At 41.6% G+C, this 25,252-nt stretch overlaps 1 protein-coding gene across 7 annotated transcripts in view; it reads left to right on the top strand.

Moving 5' to 3' along the window:
- Positions 1–25,252, top strand: part of Fat3 (FAT atypical cadherin 3) — a 582,840-nt gene that overhangs the window by 477,564 nt on the left and 80,024 nt on the right. For all 7 annotated transcript variants that reach the window (XM_039080778.2, XM_039080781.2, XM_039080780.2 and 4 more), the window contains 3 exon segments: positions 12,958–13,233; positions 15,719–15,929; positions 19,885–23,958. In XM_039080778.2, the coding sequence (XP_038936706.1) occupies positions 12,958–13,233; positions 15,719–15,929; positions 19,885–23,958 (4,561 nt within the window).

Here is a 25,252-nt window from a genome sequence, read left to right as displayed (position 1 = left end):
ACAGAAGCCATGGAAAAATAGATTCAGGGAGTAATAAATTATGGACATGGTTTCTTTTGTTCAGAAAATTGCTTGAGTGAACAACTGAGACAAAGGGTTCTATTGGGGATACAGAATTTGGCTGCTTCGTGCAAGTCAACTGTGGTTGGTTGTGTATTCAAGAGTGATGTGGATCTGTTTCCTGGTCATTTACAGTAGGGTTCTCTTTGACAACGGTCAACTTACAACGCATGTTGTCTGTGTTAGCAAAGCATGAGATTCTTCCCCTCCTCATTTCATGTCACTGAAATTTAAAACTGTAGATACCTAAGAGTCCATATTCAATTACATACTGAAATGGAAGTTACAGAAGCCAAGATCAAACAGCCTCAGTAAAGGAGAAAAGTGAGGGCTGGGTATTCACATAGCCTTGTGCTGTGGGTTCTCTATCCCAACTGCACACGGTACCCTCTGACATAGAGCCTGGTATGAGCAGGTCCAAATAGCTGATATACAGCCCCAGAGGTCCTAGTGATGCTACCATACATCTGGGGTTGAGAAACTTCTGCTGTGCCTCTTCAGTTCATATGAAAGACGCTGAGAATGAGAAGAAAACTTCTGGGCTTCTCTGTGATTCCAAACCCCTCAGAACATGTTCCCAAGTGGGACTAACACAATGCTAGTAGCACTTAGCACAGTGGATTTACCTTGAATATAAGATTTTGGGGGGGTTGTTATTCAGTGCCTTAAACCCAGCCCCACATGGAATGCTCTGCAATTCCACTCTTCCTCCCTGCTTCTCTCTCTGTTGTTCCCACAAGCCCAGAAGCCGTGAATGATTGATCTGGACCCTGGTCTCTGCTGGACCCAGATGGATATACAGAATTCATCTCAACACATTTAGATAGTTAGCAAGGAAGGTTTGCCAATGCAGAAGCAAGCGAGTAATGATTTATTTTAAATGTGATTTATACTTTTATGACCATGAAATTTGAAAGCACGAGGAGGGGGACTTCATATGTTTATCCAGACAATTTTTCTCTTAGTCTGACACAGCTACAAAAAAATATAACTTGACTGTTTTCTTGTAAACAGAAAGTGGCAAAGGTTGAAGGGAGCAATGGGGTTCACTTCAGGCAACCATTTGCTTTCCATTTGAATGTAGCTATAAATGGAAATGACCCACAGATTCTTGATTCTCCTTTCCTGCTTCTCGAGTGACCACAGAACCCTGTTTGCCCTAGTCTCATTTGTTCCCATTACCCCAGAGTAGGTATTAACACTACATCATATAGTCTGATAATTGACCCAATTGGGACAACAAATTATGTATTCTTCCTGTCTAAAACCACACAACATCTTGGCATTTTCACAACTCAAATCTAGACACATAAATGAGACGCTCTGGCTAAGATTCCATGAGACCTGTACAGTTGAAAGCATGCTGGAAGACGAGCGCCAAACAATCCATGTGTCGGATTGCTATGTTGTCACTGCTAATTCACTTTAAATGGGAACTTTAAATTAGATTTTTTAAATTAGTGGTTTCTTGGCATATTCAATGCCAGTTCGTCTGTGCTACTTACAAAACCCAAGACATATTTAAGTAAAATACCAATAAGCATGGGATCCTATTCATTTCCAGACTTTGCTCTAGGGTTTTAAACCAGCTGAATTAAACAGTGTTCAGTCCGTCTAGAATCTATAATTCTTTTAAGTGTTTTCAGAACTAATGAATAGATAGAGTCTACATATCCAATAGGGTCTATCTGGAAGGTACAGCAGATCTCAGAGGTACAAAGCACTCACGTTAGCAATGATACTGCAAAAGTTAACAGGGAGATATTTCGAATGTTACTAGGATGAGATGAGTAACATTTAGTAGTATCTATTTCGTAAATGTTTCTTCATGCCATATGCAATGCACTAAGGTTATAGTAGTATAGCTTTGAATGGTGTTTGAGACAGGGTCTTACTATACTACCTATAGTAGCCTCAAACTTCTGAGCTCAACAATCCTCCTGCCTCAGGTCCCATAGTAGAAAAGACTGAAGCATACATCACTACAGTAAGCTAACGCAGACTGGAGGCTATATGTGTAATATACACTCATTAAACTAACCTGGAAGTTGTCACTGCATATCTTTTAATGCATTGTCTGAGACCATCTTTTTCCAAACTTATTTACAGTTAGACCTGGTTCACAAGCATTTGTAAACAGTCTGAGAATTGGGGTGAACTTGGAGGTCCCCCTAGCAAGGAAGGACCTTAAGGAATGAGAACTCAGCTTTCAAAGCATGGACTGTGTATCCTCATCTTGATGACTCTTACCATCAAAGGCCATTACCTATGTTAGACCTTTCTGTTCACCGGCCTTGGTCAGTCCAGAATAATTCACCTTTACCCAGCCTTCCCTGGACATGCAGCAAAAATGGTTCTCTGCTCCAGTGTCAGGAACACTGGAACAATAGGATATTTGGGGGATAAACAGTGCAGTCTAAACTTCTTTTAGAAACTGCTAAAATATGCTCAAATCCATGACCTCAGACAATGTAATGATTCTACCATCAAACAGATACCTTTCTCCACTAGATTAATGTTCTGTAGTTTCCAAACCACCTGTTCAAAATTCCTTAGGGGACATTTCTTTCCTTTGTTCACGTGAGATCATAAAACATGGTAGGGCATAGGCTTCCTGTCAGCCATAAACAATATGTTGAATTTTACTTCACAAATATCAAATAAATCAGAGCCTCCGGGATTCAGTGTCAACATGAAACTACTCCTTCATCTTCAGTCTTGTTCTGTTCTTCCAGATGACTCTCACTGGGTTCTTGTTCCTCAGAGCTACAAAATCTGATGCTACATAAATATCCCTTTCTTTCAAAAGTTTGCCTAGGCTGATTGCAGAATGTAAAGTAGCCTGTGCACTTCGCATTACAAGGATTTCAAAGAACACGATATAAAAACAAAGCATCCTCACCTGGGCAAAAGCCACCTGATGAGATGGACAATGGCTTCTGCATGACATTGGGTGGGTTTGGTGATAGATATTATTGCACTTTTCATATTACAACACAGAACAGAAGTGACCACACATTACCATAGAAACCCAAAGATAAGCAAGGACGTCTGGATTAAAAGGGAAAGAGGAAAGAGTGAAATTGTCTCTGGACTGTCTACTTCAAGTAAAAATGAAGAATCTCAAGGATCCCTGGTTATTGCAAGCAGCAAGATTGGGAAGTATCCAGAAAGTGGGACGGGGGGCTCATAAAGGACAGAATGAAACACCGAAGAAGAGTCACCATCCATGCCAATCTAAGTAGAATTATATGGTTTTAAGTGGATCCCAGTCCTAGACCCAGGCAAGACATTGGTCATTGGTGTTAGAATGGAGCCAAGATGCTTTACAGAAATAGCTAACCTCATGTTTAGGGCAAGAGTATCAATGAGGTCATGTTAAAAAGGTGACCAGAGGCTGCTTAAATTGACTTTCACTAGATGTACAAGAGTAGGTCCATCAAGTTTCACAATAACTTTAGCAAGCAGCTATCAAGAACACTCATTACAGGCAGAATTTGTATCCCATGCCTCCCCTAAGAACATGTTTACACTCTAAATTTTAGAATTTTGATTTATTGCGTTACATGACAGAAGGAACTTAAGAGATATAATTTAGGTCACGGGTCTCCAGGTAGGATCTGTCTACTAAGAGAAGTTTATCTGTCAACTTTCTCCCAACTGGCATTAGAAAGGCAAGAAAGGGGGGAGACAGACAAACCAGTGCAAGGAGGATTTGAGGCAATTTGAATGTGAAGGAAGCCTCAAGATATTGGGGAGCCATTAAGGAAATGGGGACCCCAATCCTATAACCAGAAGATACTATATTGAGACTGAATAAGAAAGAAGAGCACTCAAAAAGAATGCATTTATTGCAATCTCGTGAGTTTGGCCTCGACATCTGTATTCAGAACTACAAGATAATAATATCAGGTGTTATTTTTTAATATCTAAGATGGTAATGACTTTTTGAGGCAGAAATATGAAACTCATTGACTACTGTCATTTCCATTTTATTGTTAAGGGGAAAAGTCCAATCAAGGTCAATTGGCTTGAGGAGAACCTGAACACCCACACAGGCAGATACTAGAGCCTACTTAGACTGGGCCAAGTCTTAAAGGGAACGCTTAGACTTCGGTATCTATTCTTTTTTTTTCTTTTCTTTTCTTTTCTTTTCTTTTTTTCAGAGCTGGGGACCGAACCCAGGGCCTTGTGCTTGCTAAGCAAGCACTCTACCACTGAGCTAAATCCCCAACCCTTCGGTATCTATTCTTAAGACAGGAGCTACAAGAAGCTTTTTAACTTGGTCTCCTAAGAAACGTGACACCACCCGTACCTTCAGACTATCTCCTAGCTGTCCATAGGTCCAGCCTTCTCTTAGCATAATTTTAACCCCAAATGCATATGTTTCCAAGGATGATCCATTATGAATATGAATATTCTTCATACATCTACCAAATCAGAGCTACTGCATCGTTATAGAAAATACAAACAAATGTAGAACATGGCTCTCCCAAAGGCTCAGTGGATGAAAAGACATGCAAATATATAACATATAATGTTTACATAATGAGACACAACAAGTCCCACAAGGAAGGTCCATTTCCCTGTAACCCTGGAAAAGTAAAATCAAGAGTTAAAGAGGAGGAAATTGAGGCTCAGACTACTTAAGTAGCCTGCCTGGAATCACATAAAAGAGATACAAACCCACTTCTCCTTCGCAACATTCTTCTATACATTTATCTACAAAATACACAATTTTACCCACTAAGTAAATTACCTTAGATAGTCAAAACAATATTGACCCAGAATCAGGTGGCACAAGTCCAAATTGGTGCTTGACCTTTGCAAGGCAGCTCACTCTAAGACTCGATCTTCTTCACAGTGAAATGACCCTCTGTGCACCACAGTGCTGTAAGAATGAAGAAAAATGAGACAGTCCTTGGAACCATCACATGCTGAACACATATATACTTTATTAATACAATCTGATACTCAACGTAAAATTGGGATAACATACCTGATAACTCTTAATTACTTGCGTGGCCTTTTGTGTTGTAGGAGAAGGAAAAAAAAGATAGTCCTGTCCAAGTAATCTAAAAGCTATGATGATTTGCTTCAGGGACTCTGGATATGGTGTTTTGTGATTTTTTCTTAATATCCTTTTTTCACTCAGGACATGCTTTGGGTTTGGAAAGCTAGAAAAGTGAGCTTGTTCTTGAGGGAGCCACAACCAAGTCTGACATTAAACATCTTCTTCCATAGCCTCCAAATGCTCAAGCCCAATATGAGCTGTCATGTGAGTTTGGCCTGCGTTGATTGGAATTGGGGTGAGGAAGACCTATGACATGATCCCTAAACCTAGTCTAGACCTTCCCTCACCCTGTGGAGTCCATCACTGGGACTGCTTGGAGTCCCTCGCTGCCCTACTTACTTAGAACACAAATTTTACCTTGACAAGTCTCCCTTCTTGATGCCTTTCTGTGTCTACATATATATGCTTCAAAAGGTAGAAAAGCAAACTATGTGTTTTTTTTCTAAAGATGTTTGTTAGATCAGGGGACTCCCAGATATCTCTCCTCCCACAAGAGTTCTCTCAAATCAAATTTAATTTTATTTGCCCCAAACATGTGAAAAACAGGAGTGACACAAACTTTGTTTGGTCTTTAAATTAAGGAATGGCCAAAGTGGCCCGGCAACATAGGCTAAAATACCATGTGAGAATTCCCGTTTTAAAAAAATCGAAGAATGATAGCATTTCACTATATGTAACAGGTCTACGCCTGACAGCTTATGTGAAAATCAATTTTTGAAAATAGATTCTAATTTTCAAGGTAGCAGGAAACTTTCTACTCAAAATAATTTTTTAATCAATGTTTCTGAGAGGAGACTAGGCATGCCACTTATCTGTTTTGTGAGTTACATACATTTGTTAGCACATATATGATGTAAATGTATTCTGAATGCATATATAACCTAAGTGCATGAGAGGATGAGTATGAGTAAATATAGAACTGGCTCTGAAGAAACCAGATTTGGATCTAACCTTGTTCTTGTGGGCACATCCATTAACATTTTCTCCATTGAGAAACCAGATATAATACAGTCTAAGGAGGAAATATGATGCACATTTCTATACAGAAAGCAACTGTGATGTAAGTTTTCTATTCATAATTCCAAAATAAAATCCATACACCGAGGAAGTGTGCTTTAAAAATGTGCCTTTAAAGATGTTTTAAATATGGCTTAGAAATGGCAACAGAAGCAGAACAGAATTTCAGTAATTGAGGATTTAATTGGTCTTGCCCAACAATTCGCCCCCGAGGACTGTTCTACCATGGGCATTTGTAAAGCGGGGCTTTGGCACCTCCCCAGACTTAGCTTAGAGGAGCCTTAGAACACAAAATGTTTGTGGGGGGCAGCATTGAAACCAGTCCTGGAGATACTTCCCATGCCTGGGTTTCCTCCTGTCTTGAGTCCTTTGTGCTTTTGTAAGCTTTTCAATTACCACATTGAACACAACATCTTTGAGAGTTACTTTTCTTTGTTAGTTCTGGAGCTCACAAATGGCCCCAACTGTGGGAAATAAAAAGCAAATGAGGAGAAGGAAGTCTTTTTACAGAGGAATACTTGTTCTGACTGTAGATTAGGCTCAGGACAAAGCAAGCAGAAAGAGGCAAGCATTTCAAGACCACGTCAACTTTGAAACTCCAAGAAGGTCAGGGCAGTCTGCTGGCCAGAAAGGCTTTTACATCTGTTGATGTAACTGCCAGCCTGAAAACAAATATTTTAGCATCTTGACTAAGTTACTTAACTTTTCAAAGAATTGGCAGCCAAAGAATGCAATATGTTTTGTAAATACATGGGAGATAAAAAACAATACCCAAAAACTCTGTTGGCATACTCCTTGACCTTTCTTGCAAGTACAAACTAGGGGACAAGATCTGTGCCTGTTAGTGTGTCCTGTAAGTGAAAACTGAGCCCACAAATGTGGTGAAAATGGTTTTCATCCCGCTCAGCAAAGCACATCTCAACCATGGTAAGCAGCTATGCTACTATATGTAAGGGTAGAGCATGTCTGACTATATTTATATGACAGAAAATCAATGATTTTCTAGAATACAGTCAGATGCTAAAATATTAATTTTGGTTGTTAGCCCAGTCTTTAACAGCTGAGCCACCTCTCCAGCTCAAGATACAATGTAATAGAAATATCATTAGTGATTCTTCTCTCAGTCAGGCATGAGATAAGAGCAGGTACCACCCGACTGCAATGTGAAACTGTGCCAAAAGGGACAGAGCAATCAGGCAAGATAAAACACTTTGACCCACAAAAATTATAAAGGAAAAGGTAGAATCACCTCTAGTTCCCCCATACATCCCTAAAAATGTAACACAGAAAGAAATGCAGAGCCATGGAGAGAAAAATTAAGCTAGATCTTGCCCTCAGAAAATATCCCAGGAAAAATTTCAAAAGTACCAGAAATGAAAATGAAGGAAAATAAAACATACAAATGCCATCTATAAAAACAACAAGGATTCAAATCCACCATGGAGCCCAACTGACTCACCATCCAGAAACAATGGTTAGCTGGAAACATTTTCTTCTGTGAGGCATGCTAAAGCACTCATACCCAGAATAAACTCCATGGCAGAATTTAGCACAACCTTGTCATTTATATCGCCACGTTTCCAGAAGAAAAGAAGGAAGAGTAATCTTCTAGCCCACAGAAGAATATGCCGACATACGCAGCTGAACAGAAAAAGAAGCACCAACTGTTCCGAAGTGTGTGAATCTCTGCTCGTCGTCACTCATAATAGGAGCGTGCAAATGAAAGCAACACTGAGGTACCACTTCTCATCCAGCAGGCTGGCAGGGGCCCCAAGTCTTCCCACACACCCCGTTGGCAAGGCTGGAGTGACAGTCGTTTATACATATTGTTGTGGGAATGCAGTGCACATTGATCAAACCTTGGAAGGGTGGAACGTAAAAATGATTTCACAAAACTATAGAAACATTTATCCTTCCATCAAACTGTCCTAGCGTTAGGACCCAATGGTATGCCAGAAAAATTAAGAGACACAGGCACATTTGTCTTTCTTACATACTCAAAGAACAAATACTAGAAAAGACTTACCGAGCCCAGAAAGGATAACCTGAACTGACCAGGATATCAGGCAAGGTCCTCAACACTGCCTGGGGCAATGGATGACACCTTGAGCAGCTAGCGGCTCACCCTACACCCACTAGATATCACGTGCACCCCTCCTTTCAGTTGTGATGATGAACACTTGTCTCCAGATGCTTCTGAAGTGACTCTTATGCCAGTTGGGAATAATATACATTTTCTACTCTTTGTAATTCCTAATGTTAACAATAAGTGAAATCGTGTGGTAGGGAAGTGTATATGGCATTGCCATATTGACAAAACAGATGAGAAGCCATGTGCTCTTAATAAAAGTTATCTGCAAGAAAGGACAGGATAACAGGGAAGCCAAGCTTCTTTAAATTCTTTCCTCTTTTCCTTCAATAGCCTAATAATTATCCAATGGATCTTGACCACATCCACCCCCATTTCCTCTTATTCCTCTCCAAATTCCTCTTTTCTAGCAATTCTCCTCTTATGTTCTTTTCCCTTTGACTCATTAAGAAACTAAACCTCCCTGAAGACCCCTTTGGTCTGATTTTAAAATGACAAAATAAAAAAATTAAATGTTGAAAAAGCAAGTATGTGAGTCAAGCCTGTATCCAAACAGAGCTGACATATTTTCTTCTTTAACAACGACTTAAACTGGGCCCGTACTCAGGGATGAACTCTTTAGGCATCCTAAGAAATCTTCCTGCCCCTGGTGCTGTCTTCTATGAACATGTCTAAGTTCCATAATAGAGTCCCCAGGCTCCTTGGTTTAAAAACGGCACTGTTTCAAATTAAGTCCTGAACTCTCCTTATTGGTTCAGGTAATATATCATTCCCTATCCTGAAAAAAAAACTTCTAAAATTTGGAAATAAATGGAAACAAATTATATGTGAATCCTATTCTGGAGGAAAAGTATGGCAAGGGATGTTAATTGTTTAGTTCAACTTGGGGTTCTTCTGTGGAGATTCATCTCAGGAACAAAAGCACTGAAAAACAATATCAACTTGTTTTGGATAACTCTAATAGAAATGCAGGCCTTATTATTCTGAATCCTTTGCACTTGTATTTCAAACAACACAATGACTAATTATGATTTTTGTCACTGATTATAAAAAATGTCAGCATCAAGAGGGGGCGAGAAATGCAGAAACAATGACACCAAATAAAATTGGAAACATCTGGGAACTCATGAAATTTTGATTATTTTTCTAGTTCTCTCCTAATTTTGTCCAGTTGATAAAAGCAAAATTCAAGTCAATCCACTAACAAGAATTCCCAGTACTAGATTGCAATCTCAAAATAGCATTTCTAACAAAAGGAAGAAAAAGAAAAACCAAAGATTTTTTTGGAGCAATAGATAATGCAAGAACAGAGAATGTTCCAAGACAATCCTAAGAAAATATTACCAGATTATCAGAAAGTAAGGGAGCTGGTCGGAAATGTAGTTCAGTGCCAAAAATGCTTACCTAAAAGAGTAAGAGCCTAGATTCTGGCCCTAGCAATCAAAATCAATAAATAAATCAATCAATCAAAGAAGAAACAGAGGGAGTGAGAAAAGAAGAAAGGGGGTAAATCTAAGAACAGCAGGACTGGGTCAAAAAGACCCTCAAGCTGCAATGTAAAGACTATCATACTGGCCAAGGAAAGATGGCCCATTGCAGTGAACATGAAGTTTGCAGCGGATCCAAGAGTCGAATGTGATCAAACTAGGTAGGGCAACGAAGGATAAATGTCTTATTCTTACTGTGCCAAAAACCGTACCATTTTCGTTGTGCTAATAATGTAGTGCCGGGCCGTAACAGTTACATCAGCCCTCCCTGGCCGACGCTTAGCAAACATCATAAAAGTGAAGGCTGAACAGTGGGGAGAGCCAGGGGTTGGGAGGACAAGTGCATAACAGTGTCTTCTGGACATGACAGGACTGTTGCGCCCAAGATTTCAGAGAGGCTGTTGTTGCCCTGGTCAAAACCTACACAAGATCAAGCCAGTCCACATCCCATCATAGAAAAGAGAAAGTCATAAAATCTCACCTCAGCTGATGTTCTGGGGGAGGGAGGGTCAGTTTATTTAAGGGTGTGGCCACTGGTAACTAAGCGTGCGTCGATGCACCTGTGAGTATATGAAGCACAAATTGAACACTGAGTGGTGGTGGTTTTTTCTTTTAATATTTACTTAAAAGAGATTATTTATCTTAAGTACATGAGTGTATATCTCCATATGCATATCTGCATGTACACCTGAGTGCCAAAAGAGGGCATCAGATCACATTATAGATGGCTGGAAGAAACCATGTGGCTTCTGGGAAATGAACTCAGGACCTCTGGAAGAGCAATGGGTGTTTTTGACCACTGAGCCTGTCTCCACCCATGCTGAGTGTTTTTTAAGAGGAAAGGGGACCACAGAAGAAGGTAGGCAGTAGACCTGAGAGATCTCAGGAGAAGGATTGCGGACCAATAAATATGATCAAAATACATCAAACAAAATTCTCAAAGAGTTAATAAAATATTATATTTGAGAGAGAGAGAGAGAGAGAGAGAGAGAGAGAGAGAGAGAGAGAGAGAGAGAGAGAGAGGCAGAGAGGCATTTCCTTGATTTTATTGAGTGGGAGAGCCCAACCCACTGTGAGTGGTGTTACTCCAGGGCCAATGGTCCTGAGTTGTGTAAGAAAGCAGGCTGGTTAAATGTCTCTCCATTGCCTCTGCCTCAGTTTCTACCTCCAGGTTCTTGCCTTGAGTTCCTCCCTTGATGACCTTTGATGGTGGACTGATAGGAGCATGTAAGATGAGAGATGAGTTGTTTTGGTCATGATCTTTATCACAGCATATCACATAGAAACCTTAATTAATAAAAAATGCAAACAAAAACTTGATAGAGCACAATTACACTTAAGAATATTCATCATTGCCCACTCTCAGTGGAGCTAAGGAAGCATCGACTTACTTTGAAATAAGGGAAAGAGTTAGTAGTTACCCTTCCTTTCCTCTGCATGGTAACTGAATAGCAAGCAAAGACCTGAGAAGTTTCTTTTATGGGGCTTTTCCAGCTAACAAGTGAGGAGGTACCCTAGAATCGGTTCATTAAACATTTTAAATTATCCCACTGATTAGTCTCTAATGATCACCAATGACTGCTAGCATCATAGCAAAGCAGAAGAACGCATCTTCAGAAGGGCATGGTGTCACTCTAGAAGAACGTGTGCAAAACTAAATAAAATTGAATAGGAACTTGAGCAGGAAGCACGCCATGCCTCCTGGACCACACTAGCAATGTGTAACAAGTATGAGGCCTGATCCTGGAGAGAAAGGCCACGGGGATGCTGCGAGCAAACCTCAGACTGGGAACTACACAGAAGAATCTCAGTGTCTCCCATGCAATGATCAGCACGAGGAAGAGAAAATCCTGAGGATTTACAACGAGATAGAGGGAGATTCCATAAAGCAAGATATGAAGGGACATGATGAATACGATGCTCGAGCCTTTTGTACCACAAATACGTTTATGCATGCATATATGCAGCGTTTTAACAGTGGAGAAATATTAGCACTGAGTGTACATTTACCATTAAGGAGTTGTATTTTTGGTTTTTAAGATAGGGACAAAATGTTGTTGTATTTATACATGTGTTTTTATTTATTCTAAGAGCCCCCTACCTCTTCGAAATTCATACTGAAATGATTTGATAACTGTGACTTGTTTCAAAACAATCTGGGGTGACCCATAGATATGATTAGGAAGACAGATTAAACCAGATTAGCCATGGGCTGATCACTGTCAAAGCTAAGTGATCAGCATAAGTTCTGCCCAGAAAGTTCCATAGCATGGTGTCTTATGGAGGAACAATGGTAGCTTCGTACTGTAGCTATCTGAGCAGGTTTATGGATAGTTTTCTCTCAGATAAAGGACAAGCACAGGGTGAGGCTATGGGTGCTGAGAAGCTCTGAGCACAGTCCAACCTGCCTGCACTCCCTATGGGTACTGAGAAGCTCTGAGTACAGTCCAGCCCACCCATACTCCCTCCTTCCTGTACCCTGCCTCATCTTGATCCATTTCTGTACTTCATATTAATTACCTGTTTCATTGATGTAAAACAAGTACTTGGCAAAACGACTACTTCAGGGTTGACTTTGTCTCATGGCTTGGTAGGATACATTCCACAGTGATGGGCAAACAAGGCTGCAGGACTGTGAGGGGCTGGTCAGCTTGACTCCTTCCTTTTTCCTTTTTACTCAACCTGGTACCCCAGCCCATGTGGTGATGCCCCTAAAATTCTAAGTGGGACTTCCATCATCAGATAAAACTCTCTAGAAACATCCTCAAAACCGTATGTAGAAGTGTGTCTCCTAGGAGATTTCCATTCCAGTTCAGTTGTCAAAGAAGTTTAATCCCTGTACTGTTGCAGTGTTTGCCCAAGATAAGAAATGACACATAGATAGGGCTTTAGGCAATAAAAGCCTCCAAGTGAAGGTCACCTTGTAATCACACACATTGTGCCCTAGATAAGTCCATAGAATTACCACCTCTCATGGCTATCTCAGCTGTTCAATTATTAATGAGATTATAGATCCAACCATAATTGATGCTGCTGCTAATGTGAACTGATGGTTTGCTGTCAACCATTTACTGGCAGGAGGTTTCTATAAGAGAGCTTACTCTATGCTGAGATTGCTCCTAGAAGCTAGTATCCAAGTATACAGAGAAGGGGAAAATAAGAAGGTGACCTCTTTCACTGGCAATGGATGAGTTGATATTTCTTATCATGCTGCCTTCTCTTAACTACAGGTATTTATTACGGTGCTGGATAATAATGATAATGGCCCAGAATTCTCCCAGCCACATTATGATGTGACCATTTCTGAGGACGTGCCTCCTGACACGGAGATACTGCAGATTGAGGCCACAGACAGAGATGAGAAGCACAAGCTAAGCTACACCATCCACAGTAGCATCGATGCCATCAGCATGAGGAAATTCCGGATAGACCCCAGTACAGGCGTGCTCTACACTGCTGAAAGGCTGGACCATGAGGCCCAGGACAAGCACATCCTCAACATAATGGTAGGACCAGACTCATAGTTTTGCTCTCCTGACAGAACCATCAACCAACCAAGTTATACACCTCAGGAAGCCGGGGTCCTTAAATTCTATAAATCTAGCCTTTGCACTGTCAGGTTGCATGGAGTTTGCCTTTGTGTTTCACCGAAGAAGTTACTGCTGTAGGATAGTAACTCCATATTTCTTGTCAACCTGAAATATTAGATGTATTCTGCAGGCGCTGGCTGTTCAGGAAATGCTGCTGACAGATAAGTTAGAGAGGAAAGCAACAGACAATGTTCCCAACTTTAGGGTTTGTTTGGAGCCATAAGATTGTGTCAAAAAGTTTAGAAGAATTCCTTGATTAGTTTTTCATGTAGTAATAATTTGTTCGGCCCACATAAAGCTCTGTCCTTGGAAGTATTCAGAGACTCAATCTATGATATACTGCACTGGTGTTGGACCTACTGATAATACTGGTGACCCAAAAAGAACTGAACATGAATTAACTTTTCAAAGACTCATGGTTCTGAATTACCTTACCTTACCTTATCTAGAAGTGTTTTTGCATTTAACCTGAGGTTTTTGGTTAATCCATACAGTGGATAAGAAAGAGGAATAAAAAATATCATTGATTCACTTATTGCTTACAATCTGTCCCTGTGATGAGCCTCAGAGCAACATTGGTATATACAGCCTTTGCCTACCAGGGCCCCCATTACACTCCCAAGGAACAGGAGGGGTGACAGTGATTTAGTCTTGTGCACTGATTGAGTTCAGGATGCCTAGGCCTATGACTACCCAAGTCATCAACAACAGAAGCAACTTTTTTCCTTCACTGGGAATATTCTTGGATAAGAGGTAACTTGAGTGCCGTGCCCTCAGCTATAGTTTCCACTTAAGACTCCAGGAAACAGGAGTTCCCAGAGGCCACCTGGTAGAGCACTATAGCCACTCATACATTCATGCTTTCACAGATACCCCTGAGTACATAGTGTGTACCAAGCACTGAGATTGTCAGTCTTCACACTTTTGGGACCAATGCTCAATTTGTTAAAAAAAATTCCACAAATAGAGTTTGGTTGTATCCTTGGGCATCGACAACCAAGCTATAGAAATCCAGCACGGCATACTGGCCATCATGATGTTTGCATGATGTGTCAGGAGCAGAAGCCTGACATCAGTGACTAACCCCATTCTTGTTTTTCAAGTCATTTCTGTTCATCTTTTCCTCAGGAAATTCAAAAATCAGTTTGGTCCCTCACTGTCATTCATTGTTTATGTAGGCAGATGCTTAGAACAAACAACTGCTCTAGGTCACCCTTTTCCAAGCCTTACCTGCTCGTTTCTTCTGTGAGCTAGTCGTGAAAATATTTTGCTCCTTGATAGATCCTTTTGCATATGTTCCAGTGTCTTCACATCTCTCTGGAGTTACACAGTCTAAAACTGAGCAAGCCAAGGGTATTAATCCAGTTAACAACACATCAGATACTGCACCGCATGGGTAAAGGATAGATTATTCACAAGCCTCAGCTACATGCAATTCAGGGGGATCTTAAAGTTATTAAGCAGATTCACTGGGCAAAATCACACTGAGATTCCCAATCTTAGAAGTTATTACTGAGGGCATCCTTCCAGTGGTCACATTTCTCTCACAGCTCTGAGCTGTGTTCCTAAAAGCATCGCTTGTCACTATTACCATCATTTTATTCCTTCTACTCTTTCCTTGGTATTTCATCTAGGAAGTTGAGTGTTCTCCCTCTCCTCTTCCTCCTCCCAATAAGGGATTGTAAATGTTTTCCACTCTGGCATTTAACTGTTTTGTGTTATGCCATTCTCTTGGCCTGCTTGTATCACCAATTTAGAAGACTGTACTCTTCTTTTTTTTTTTTTTTTTTGAGCTGAGGACCGCACCCAGGGCCTTGTGCTTGCTATGCTAGGCAAGCGCTCTACCACTGAGCTAAATTGCCAACCCCGACTGTACTCTTCTTGAAGGTAGATACTATCTAGTTCATCACTGAACTGTTTTACTTATGCCATGAACCTGACATCATAAATAGCAATAAACGTTAGTTAAATAAATGAATTAATGAATGAATGAATGCCATGAATACTGTACTCATTAATTACTGTTCCATGACTGGATATAAACACATAGAAAAGAGGAAGAGGCTGTGGAAACCAAATAAAAGTACTAGATTTGTGGTACCTGTGAATGGAATAACAGGTCGGGGATCCAGGGAAACAATAGAGATGATGATGTTGTCCTGCTCTCAAATGGCTCCCTCTCTCCCTCTCTCCCTCCCTCTCTCTCTCTCTCTCTCTCTCTCTCTCTCTCTCTCTCTCTCTCTCTCTCTCTCTCTCCTGTTTGCTTAGTGCTTTGTAGTGTGTGCAAGTCTGGATCAAGCACTTTGCATGCAACACCTCACTTTGTCTTCTCAACAAAGAGCCATGGAGTTCTTTACAATTCACATTTTCAGTTCTACTGCTTCTTGTATTTTGCCTAAAGGTCAGAGATCAGGAATTTCCTTACCGAAGAAACTTGGCCCGAGTCATTGTGAATGTGGAAGATGCTAACGACCATAGTCCTTACTTCACCAATCCACTGTATGAAGCATCGGTGTTCGAATCAGCAGCTCTGGGATCAGTTGTTCTGCAAGTGACAGCTCTGGACAAAGACAAGGGGGAAAACGCAGAGCTCATATATTCCATTGAAGCAGGTGAGAGCTGCAGAGACCACTGCACAAGGCGTGACACCCACCCTACTAGCACATCCCACCCTATAAACTCACCAACCTACTTGTGCAATGATGTATAAAGTTCTTAGTGTTTCAATATTGGCAGCAAGGGAAGAGCTTCCTTCCTTGCATTCAATTTTGGAGTTTTCTGAAATGAATAAAAGAAATGTATAATAAATTCAGTGGCCTGAACCCAGAAACCAACAAACTATAGACTGAAACTAAAATAACCAAAGTTAGGTTCATTTACTAGTGGGTGAGTTGCAGACTTCAGGAATCCCATTGTGCCCACCATGGACACAAACACCATTCCTATGTGAGAGCCGTCTGACCCACAGAGTAGTTGGTAACTACAGGAAATGCACTGCTTGTTTAACCAGACCAATAAATAAACAAGAGCACTGGCGTCAAATTTTAGTGTTTTTCAAAGGATGCTAATATCTGAAGATCAACTTATAGGTGGTTTGAAGATGGATAGCTAAAAAACATTTATGACAGAGATGAATCTCCAAGCAAGAAAAGAACCATGAACCTAAAAGAGACGAGTCTCCTTTATTTGGTCTGTGTTTCTTCCTCCGTTTTGTCATTTTTGAATATTCATGCTGCACATTCCCAAAGTGTTCTGTGACATGTCTGTTCTGTGCGATGCCAAATGCACACTCTCTCCATGACAGAAATGGGAGAGCTTCCTGCCCTTCTCTTAAATGGACAGCACTTGAGTGAGCAGCTGAATTAAAATAGAAATGGTAGGAAACTACTTTAGGAATAGAAGTTTGAGAAAAAGCAATGCCAAACATATATATATGCATATATATGCATATATGTGTGCATATATATCCTATATCAAATGTACAAAAGTCAACTTTTTAGATTAGGTGCCCATATTTTAAATGGGTCAGTGTTAACATTCACATAGAAGAAAAGTGAAAAAGGAATGATGTTGATCACTAATGGCCATGTGCCTAGAGTTTCCCCATCTATTACTGTTGGGTTTCCAAGGATCTAAACTTATTTAGAAACTGTATTTTATACCCTTTGGTTAGCCCATATTATTGGTATCACTACATTAAGTAATTCTTGTCCCTCTAGCTTGCAAATAGTGAATCTTAGAAATGAATATTGACTATCACAGAAGGCGTTACCCAATCTGTCCACCCTCAGCTGCTCTTCCCAAGGTGTCACCTAATCTTATCTTTTCCTTTCCCTGGTTCCTCCCATATACATTATCTCAGGACACTGTAAACATTTGGATGTAAGTATTTATTTCCAACATTCTTATCATTTTATAGACATTTATCTGTATGGCAAGAAGTTTATTATATTGAGAAAATTACTACTTTTATCTCTCTTAGGCTTCAGATAACTTTTAAACCAATATTTAGGTTATCAAAAACAAATTGGTCGCACCCCTCCCAAACAGTGCATCCCTCATGTTTTTACCTCCATGTCTGGAGCATGGAACACAGAGATTTCTCTGACAACTGATTAAAATACCAGATAAAAGCTCTTTCTTAAAACATTTTTTAACATAGAAAGTCTGAATTTCCAGAAGAAAAAATCCAGGAATGATAGATATATCAAAACCTAGTCTTTGATTCTATGCATAAGAGTCCAGTGAAAATTATAGCGTGCATGAGAAACCTGAAACAGTCAAATTAACCCTTTCTAACACACAGCCCAATCTCCAGGCCTGCAGAGCCCCCTTCCCAACACACACGCATGCGCGCGCGTGTGCGCACACACACACACACACACACACACACACACACAAACACTCCAACCTGAGGCCTGCCTCTCTCTCTCTCTCTCTCTCTCTCTCTCTCTCTCTCTTTCTCTGTCTCTCTCTCTCTTTCTCTCTCTCTTTCTGTCTGTCTCCCTGTGTCTGTCTCTTTCTGTCTCTCTATCTCTCTGTCTCTCTGTCTCTCTGTCTCTGTCTCTGTCTCCTCTCTGTCTCTCTCTGTCACTCTCTCTCTCTCTCTCTCACACACACACACACACACACACACACACACACACACACACATGTGTCCCTAGCCTGCCTGTCCCTCACACACACAGTCCAACCTGGGGCCTCCCTGTCTCTCAAAAGTGCATAGCTAGACCACAGGCCTGCAGAGCCCTCACAGAGCAGCTCAGCAAGCTCCTTTCCAGATGAGGGAAACAAAAGCGAGAGAGGGGTGGCTGTATAAAATGCTAGGTTTTATTGAACTTGTCTCACAAAATTCAGATAAGCCAGATTTTATCTTGTTTAGTGGTGGACTATAAACTTCCTTTTACTTGGCCTCTAAAGTCACTACTAACGCTTTTACTTTGGACTGAAGCAAAGCAAAAGGGCAGAACTTGAATCTTGGAGAATTCAAGTTTGGCATTTGCTGTTAACATTGCTTCTAAAGCAGCAAAATAGAAGATAGCAAGGGTTGAGAATACACTGGATCCTAAGATTCAGTAACGTTTTCAAATCTACCTCTCCTATTGGCCATTCCACAGTAATTATCATGTGGTACAGCTGCAGTAGGAACACAGCTTCAGCCATGTTGGTAAAAGTCTGCAGGAGCCACCATATAAGAGTTGAAGGAAAGAATATGCAGGTAGCCAATTCCAAGGGAAGAATCTATATGTCAAAGAGGGAAGGAACAGGAAGGCCCAGCTGGGACCCAACATGGGAGCACAGTACCCTTGAAGGGGATAGCATGTGACTTCAAACAGTGATGGAACAGAGAGCTACAAAGGTCATCTGGAGCCAAAACATACCTTAGCTTCATTCCTTCTGTGAAACTCTGTTGACCAAGTGTGAGGCAGGACTGATCTAGAAACTGTGAATTAGGACATCAACATCCATGAATATACACATCCTTTGGCCAAAGCTGTGTCCACTTCATCACTTGGACAGGACCATTGCTCAGGTGACATGGACACTGGGTCCACACTTGCTTAGCTAAAACGTTTGTATTATAATCCCTCTTATTTCCCATACCAGACCTATGGCAGCCACACCTGCGCCTCCATTTCATAGGAGCGGTGCCTTGTGCTCCTAGTTTCAAAGACAACTAAGATGATTGTCACTGTCTACTTCACTGGAAAGCTCTCTAATGAGTAAACACAATGACTACAGACTGGAGTAACACTCTGGCATTCCTATGTCTGTTTGTACATCTGCCTCTGGGCCTGTGTGTGTTCTTACAGCATAGGAAAGGTATTGAACAAAAGGAAAGAATAGAGGGAGGGGAAGTCTGAGGAAATCCTTACAACTTGCGAAGCAAACAATAACTTAGAAGAATTGCCCATCTAAGCAAAGTCGCCAATTGGAGAAAGTCAGTTTTTAGGTGATAAAGTAGCATGGATTCCACACACAAACCCTACCAATGGAACAGCTCGAAACCAAGTGACTGTGAGGAGGTTCTGAAACTATTCCTACGGTTCTCTCTTTAAACATGAAGACTGAGCTTAATATAGCACTGATATGGGTATGTGCGTGAATGTGAGTGTGTGTGTGTGTCTGTGTGTCTGTGTGTGTCTGTATGTGTACGTGTATGTGTGTGTTGTGTGTATTAATTTTATATTTATAGTTATAACATATATTCACAGAGGCAGATGTATTAGTGATGGTATATGGCAATGCCAGCTATCCCTCTTCTCACGAGTCCAGGAATCCTCACATTCCTGGCAGAAGGACTCTCCTGTACCTGCTCAAATGTGTACATAGTGTTGTTGCTGATGATTTTATCCTGGATTAAAAAGTACTGATTTGATATAATTTTTTACCACAGAAAGAAATTTCTGGGTTTTTTTAATATCAGAAAAATTAGGATGAAATATCAACTGTTTCTTATTGCTAGTCACAGCGTAGACAAGCACCTTGAGAAGAAGATTTAATCTCCATGGGAATAATTTAATGACCCTCCTGTAACTCATTTCCCCTTTGATCTCTGTGCTTTAGGGAACACAGGGAACACGTTTAAGATTGAACCAGTCCTGGGCATCATCACCATTTCCAAAGAGCCAGACATGACAGCCATGGGTCAGTTTGTCCTGTCAGTTAAAGTCACAGATCAAGGCTCGCCACCAATGTCTGCCACTGCAATTGTCCGCATCTCCATCAGCATGTCTGATAACTCCCACCCCAAGTTCACTCACAAAGACTACCAAGCTGAAGTAAATGAAAATGTGGATATTGGAACGTCTGTCATCCTGATCTCAGCCATCAGCCAGTCAACCCTAATCTATGAAGTCAAAGATGGAAACATCAATGGAGTCTTTACCATAAATCCATATTCTGGAGTCATCACCACTAGGAGAGCTCTGGATTATGAACATACCTCTTCCTATCAACTCATCATTCAGGCCACTAACATGGCAGGCATGGCTTCCAATGCCACCGTCAGTGTGCAGGTTGTGGATGAAAATGATAACCCCCCTGTGTTTCTCTTTTCTCAATACTCAGGTAGCCTGAGTGAGGCTGCCCCCATCAACAGCCTTGTCAGGAGCCTAGACAACAGCCCACTGGTAATCCGAGCCACAGACGCTGACAGTAACCAAAACGCACTCCTGGTGTATCAGATCGTGGAGTCCACAGCCAAGAAGTTCTTCACAGTGGACTCTAGCACAGGAGCCATTAGAACAATCGCCAACCTGGACCATGAAGTCATCGCACACTTCCACTTCCATGTGCACGTGAGAGACAGCGGGAACCCACAGCTAACTGCAGAGAGTCCAGTTGAGGTCAACATTGAGGTGACAGATGTGAATGATAATCCACCCGTGTTCACTCAGGCTGTGTTTGAAACTGTCTTGCTTCTCCCCACCTACGTTGGTGTGGAGGTTCTAAAGGTGAGCGCCACAGACCCTGACTCTGAGGTACCCCCTGAACTGACATACAGTCTCATGGAAGGAAGTGTGGATCATTTTCTAATGGACCCAAATACTGGAGTGCTTACCATAAAAAATAATAATCTCTCCAAAGATCACTACATGCTAATAGTCAGAGTATCTGATGGGAAGTTCTACAGTACTGCCATGGTCACCATCATGGTTAAAGAAGCCATGGACAGTGGCCTCCACTTCACACAAAGCTTTTATTCCACCTCCATTTCAGAGAACAGCACAAACATAACCAAAGTTGCTATTGTCAATGCAGTTGGAAACCGCCTTAATGAGCCCTTAAAATACAGCATCTTAAACCCAGGAAATAAATTCAAGATAAAATCTACCTCAGGAGTCATTCAAACCACAGGAGTCCCCTTTGACCGTGAAGAACAGGAGTTATATGAGTTGGTGGTGGAAGCCAGTCGTGAGCTAGACCATTTGCGTGTGGCGAGGGTGGTAGTCAGGGTTAACATTGAAGATGTAAATGACAACTCTCCTGTCTTTGTGGGTCTCCCTTACTATGCTGCTGTGCAAGTTGATGCTGAGCCAGGGACTCTGATATACCGGGTAACAGCCATCGACAAAGATAAAGGTGCCAATGGAGAAGTGACCTACGTCTTGCAGGATGACTATGGTCACTTTGAAATTAACCCTAATTCAGGGAATGTGATTTTAAAAGAAGCGTTCAACTCAGATCTCTCCAACATTGACTATGGAGTCACCATTCTTGCCAAGGATGGTGGCACTCCTTCTCTGTCCACATTTGTGGAACTTCCCATCACCATTGTTAACAAAGCAATGCCTGTGTTTGATAAGCCTTTTTATACAGCATCAATCAATGAAGATATCTCAATAAACACTCCCATCCTCAGCATCAATGCCACCAGCCCAGAAGGCCAGGGCATCATATACCTCATCATCGATGGAGATCCCTTCCAACAGTTTAACATTGACTTTGACACTGGGGTCCTAAAAGTCATTAGTCCTTTGGATTATGAAGTCATGTCAGTTTACAAGTTGACAGTGAGAGCTAGTGATGCTCTTACTGGTGCCAGGGCTGAAGTCACTGTGGACCTGCTAGTGGATGATGTCAATGATAACCCTCCTGTTTTTGATCAGCCCACTTACAACACAACACTATCTGAATCGTCTCTTATTGGAACACCTGTTCTGCAACTTGTGTCAACTGACGCAGACTCGGGAAACAACAACCTGGTCCATTATCAGATTGTCCAGGATACTTACAATAGCACAGACTACTTTCACATAGATAGTTCAAGTGGCTTAATTCTGACAGCGAGGATGCTAGACCATGAATTGGTGCAACACTGCACCTTGAAAGTCACAGCAACTGATAATGGTTTTCCATCCCTAAGCAGTGAAGTCCTGGTTCAAATCTACATTTCTGATGTCAATGACAACCCTCCAGTTTTTAATCAGCTCATTTATGAATCTTATGTGAGTGAATTAGCCCCCCGGGGTCATTTTGTAACCTGTGTGCAAGCCTCAGATGCAGACAGCTCTGACTTTGACCGGTTGGAATACAGCATTTTATCTGGGAATGATCGAACCAGCTTTCTGATGGACAGCAAGAGTGGAGTTCTCACACTGTCTAGCCACCGGAAGCAGCGTATGGAGCCTCTGTATAGTCTCAATGTGTCTGTGTCTGATGGACTGTTTACCAGCACTGCCCAGGTTCACATCAGGGTTCTTGGGGCTAATTTGTACAGCCCTGCCTTTTCACAAAGCACATACGTAGCTGAGGTAAGAGAGAATGCAGCCTCTGGGACAAAGGTCATTCATGTCCGAGCCACAGATGGGGATCCAGGAACATATGGACAGGTCAGCTATTCCATCATCAATGACTTTGCCAAGGATCGGTTCCTCATAGACAGCAATGGACAGATCATCACGACAGAAAGACTAGACCGTGAAAACCCTCTGGAAGGAGATATTAGTATTTATCTGAGGGCCCTGGATGGTGGAGGGAGAACTACGTTCTGCACCGTGCGGGTGATTGTGGTGGATGAGAATGACAATGCCCCTCAGTTCATGACACTGGAATACAGGGCCAGCGTCAGAGCTGACGTGGGAAGGGGCCACTTGGTCACACAAGTTCAAGCTTTGGATCCAGATGATGGAGCAAACTCTAGGATTACATATTCCCTCTATAGTGAGGCCTCAGTGTCAGTGGCTGACCTCTTGGAAATTGATCCTGATAATGGCTGGATGGTGACCAAAGGCAATTTTAACCAACTAAGAAACACGGTGCTGTCCTTCTTCGTGAAGGCAGTAGATGGTGGCATTCCAGTCAGACACTCCCTCATCCCCGTCTACATCCATGTCCTGCCCCCTGAAACGTTTCTGCCTTCATTCACCCAGTCTCAGTACTCCTTTACCATTGCAGAAGATACATCCATTGGAAGCACAATAGACACCTTGAGGATTCTACCCAATCAAAGTGTCCGGTTCAGCACGGTTAATGGAGAACGGCCAGAGAATAACAAAGAGAATGTCTTCATCATAGAACAAGAGACAGGTGCTATCAAGCTTGACAAACGCCTTGACCATGAAGTCAGCCCAGCTTTCCACTTTAAAGTAGCAGCTACTATACCCTTGGACAAAGTGGATATTGTTTTCACTGTGGATGTAGATGTCAAGGTGTTAGATCTGAATGACAACAAACCAGTCTTTGAAACATCGAGCTATGAAACGATCATAATGGAGGGGATGCCTGTCGGCACCAAGCTTGCCCAGGTGAGAGCCATAGACACGGACTGGGGAGCCAATGGACAGGTCACTTACTCCCTACACTCAGATTCCCATCTTGAAAAGGTAATGGAGGCATTCAATATAGACAGCAACACAGGATGGATCAGTACACTGAAGGACCTGGACCATGAGACAGATCCCACCTTCTCCTTCTTTGTGGTGGCTTCCGACCTCGGAGAGGCTTTCTCTCTCTCTTCCATGGCTCTGGTCTCGGTCAAGGTGACAGATATAAATGACAATGCACCAGTCTTTGCTCATGAGGTGTACCGAGGAAACGTGAAGGAGAGTGACCCGCCGGGGGAGGTGGTAGCTGTTCTCAGCACATTGGACAAAGACACCTCCAACATAAATCGCCAAGTGAGCTACCACATTACAGGTAAGTCCCGTCCCCAGGTTTCCTATGTGCTCTTCTGTCTGAAGATAGGTGGTGATAACAATGACAGGAGCCTGAGATGAGGACATAAGTCGTGGGACTCTGGTCTGATTGCATGGGGAGTTCACTTGGCTGATGTCTAAACCACTTTTACCCTAGCTGGTGCCTACCTTAATATCACCTCCTGCAGTTTTGAAAAACAAGCACTAAGCAAACTATTTTAATTGAAGAAATTAAAATAACAGATCTTTTTAGTGGAAACTAAATCCCTGTGAGCTCTTAATAATGCTGAAGAACAATAGAATGTCCCTCAGTAAGCTGTGTGTAGCTTTCTCCTGGTTAGAAGAATGTGTTGTCACACACACATGCAAATTAGAAATCTCGGTTTGACCTTTTGCTGAGAATTCTAAATTTATAACAGAGGATAGACATATATGTCTTCTGACAGCCCTATTTCCTTGGAACCTCTGTCTGTCTTCGCCAATAGTAAGTAGCTGTTCACCAGAAAAAAACTGAGATAGACAAATAAGGTCACTAAGCGTGCACAAAAATGTCACCACGGCTTAGACTGTGAGGTTCACATCAGAGTGAAAAGTCTTCCGCTGCTCAGGAACAGCTTTCTGGGGTGACCCACTTTCAGCGGTGAAGAAGGAAGGGTTGGCAGTCTAGAAAAGTCCCTCCTCTAAACCACTTGGTCCTGTGAGAGAATACCTTGATTTTGAGACTTTCAGAACCAGAGCATAAGCCACATGCCAAGAGATTCTAAATAATCTATCAATAGCTGTAGTCAGGTGGCTTTCCCCTTAGAAAAACCACATTATTCAGAGTGAAAAATGAATTAATTAGGATGCCCTTAGGACACAGATTCTGCTTAAGTATGTTAGTGGGAAGTTAATTAATCACTGCAGAATAAGATCTGTATTGGAGCAAACACCAAAAGCTTGAGATTGCCATACTTCCCCAAGATTCTTCTTTGTGTCTTTCAAGGTGCTACCCCTTTGATGACATTTCTCACTTTATATATCTTGTGCTTTCTCTGAAACCTGTCATCTTATTCAATAAAAATGTGGATTTCTGCAGTTAAAACATAGAGCATCTAGGTAAGGAGAGACAAAAAAAGAATTAAAAAAAAGAATTTGATTTATTTGTATTTAGATTTTTGGGGGAAGACACCTTGAGGGACCCTTTGTACTTGGAAGAACTGTTAAACACTCAGCCTTAATTATTTTTATATGGTCTCTGAAGTATCAGTAGATGACATAAAGGGCCATCCCATCAACTTCACCAAAGCAATGAG

This window comes from Rattus norvegicus, chromosome 8, assembly GCF_036323735.1.
Source record: "Rattus norvegicus strain BN/NHsdMcwi chromosome 8, GRCr8, whole genome shotgun sequence".
Lineage (NCBI taxonomy): Eukaryota > Metazoa > Chordata > Mammalia > Rodentia > Muridae > Rattus > Rattus norvegicus.
Note: the sequence above shows the minus strand (reverse complement) of the source record. Positions and strands in the feature narration are given on the sequence as shown.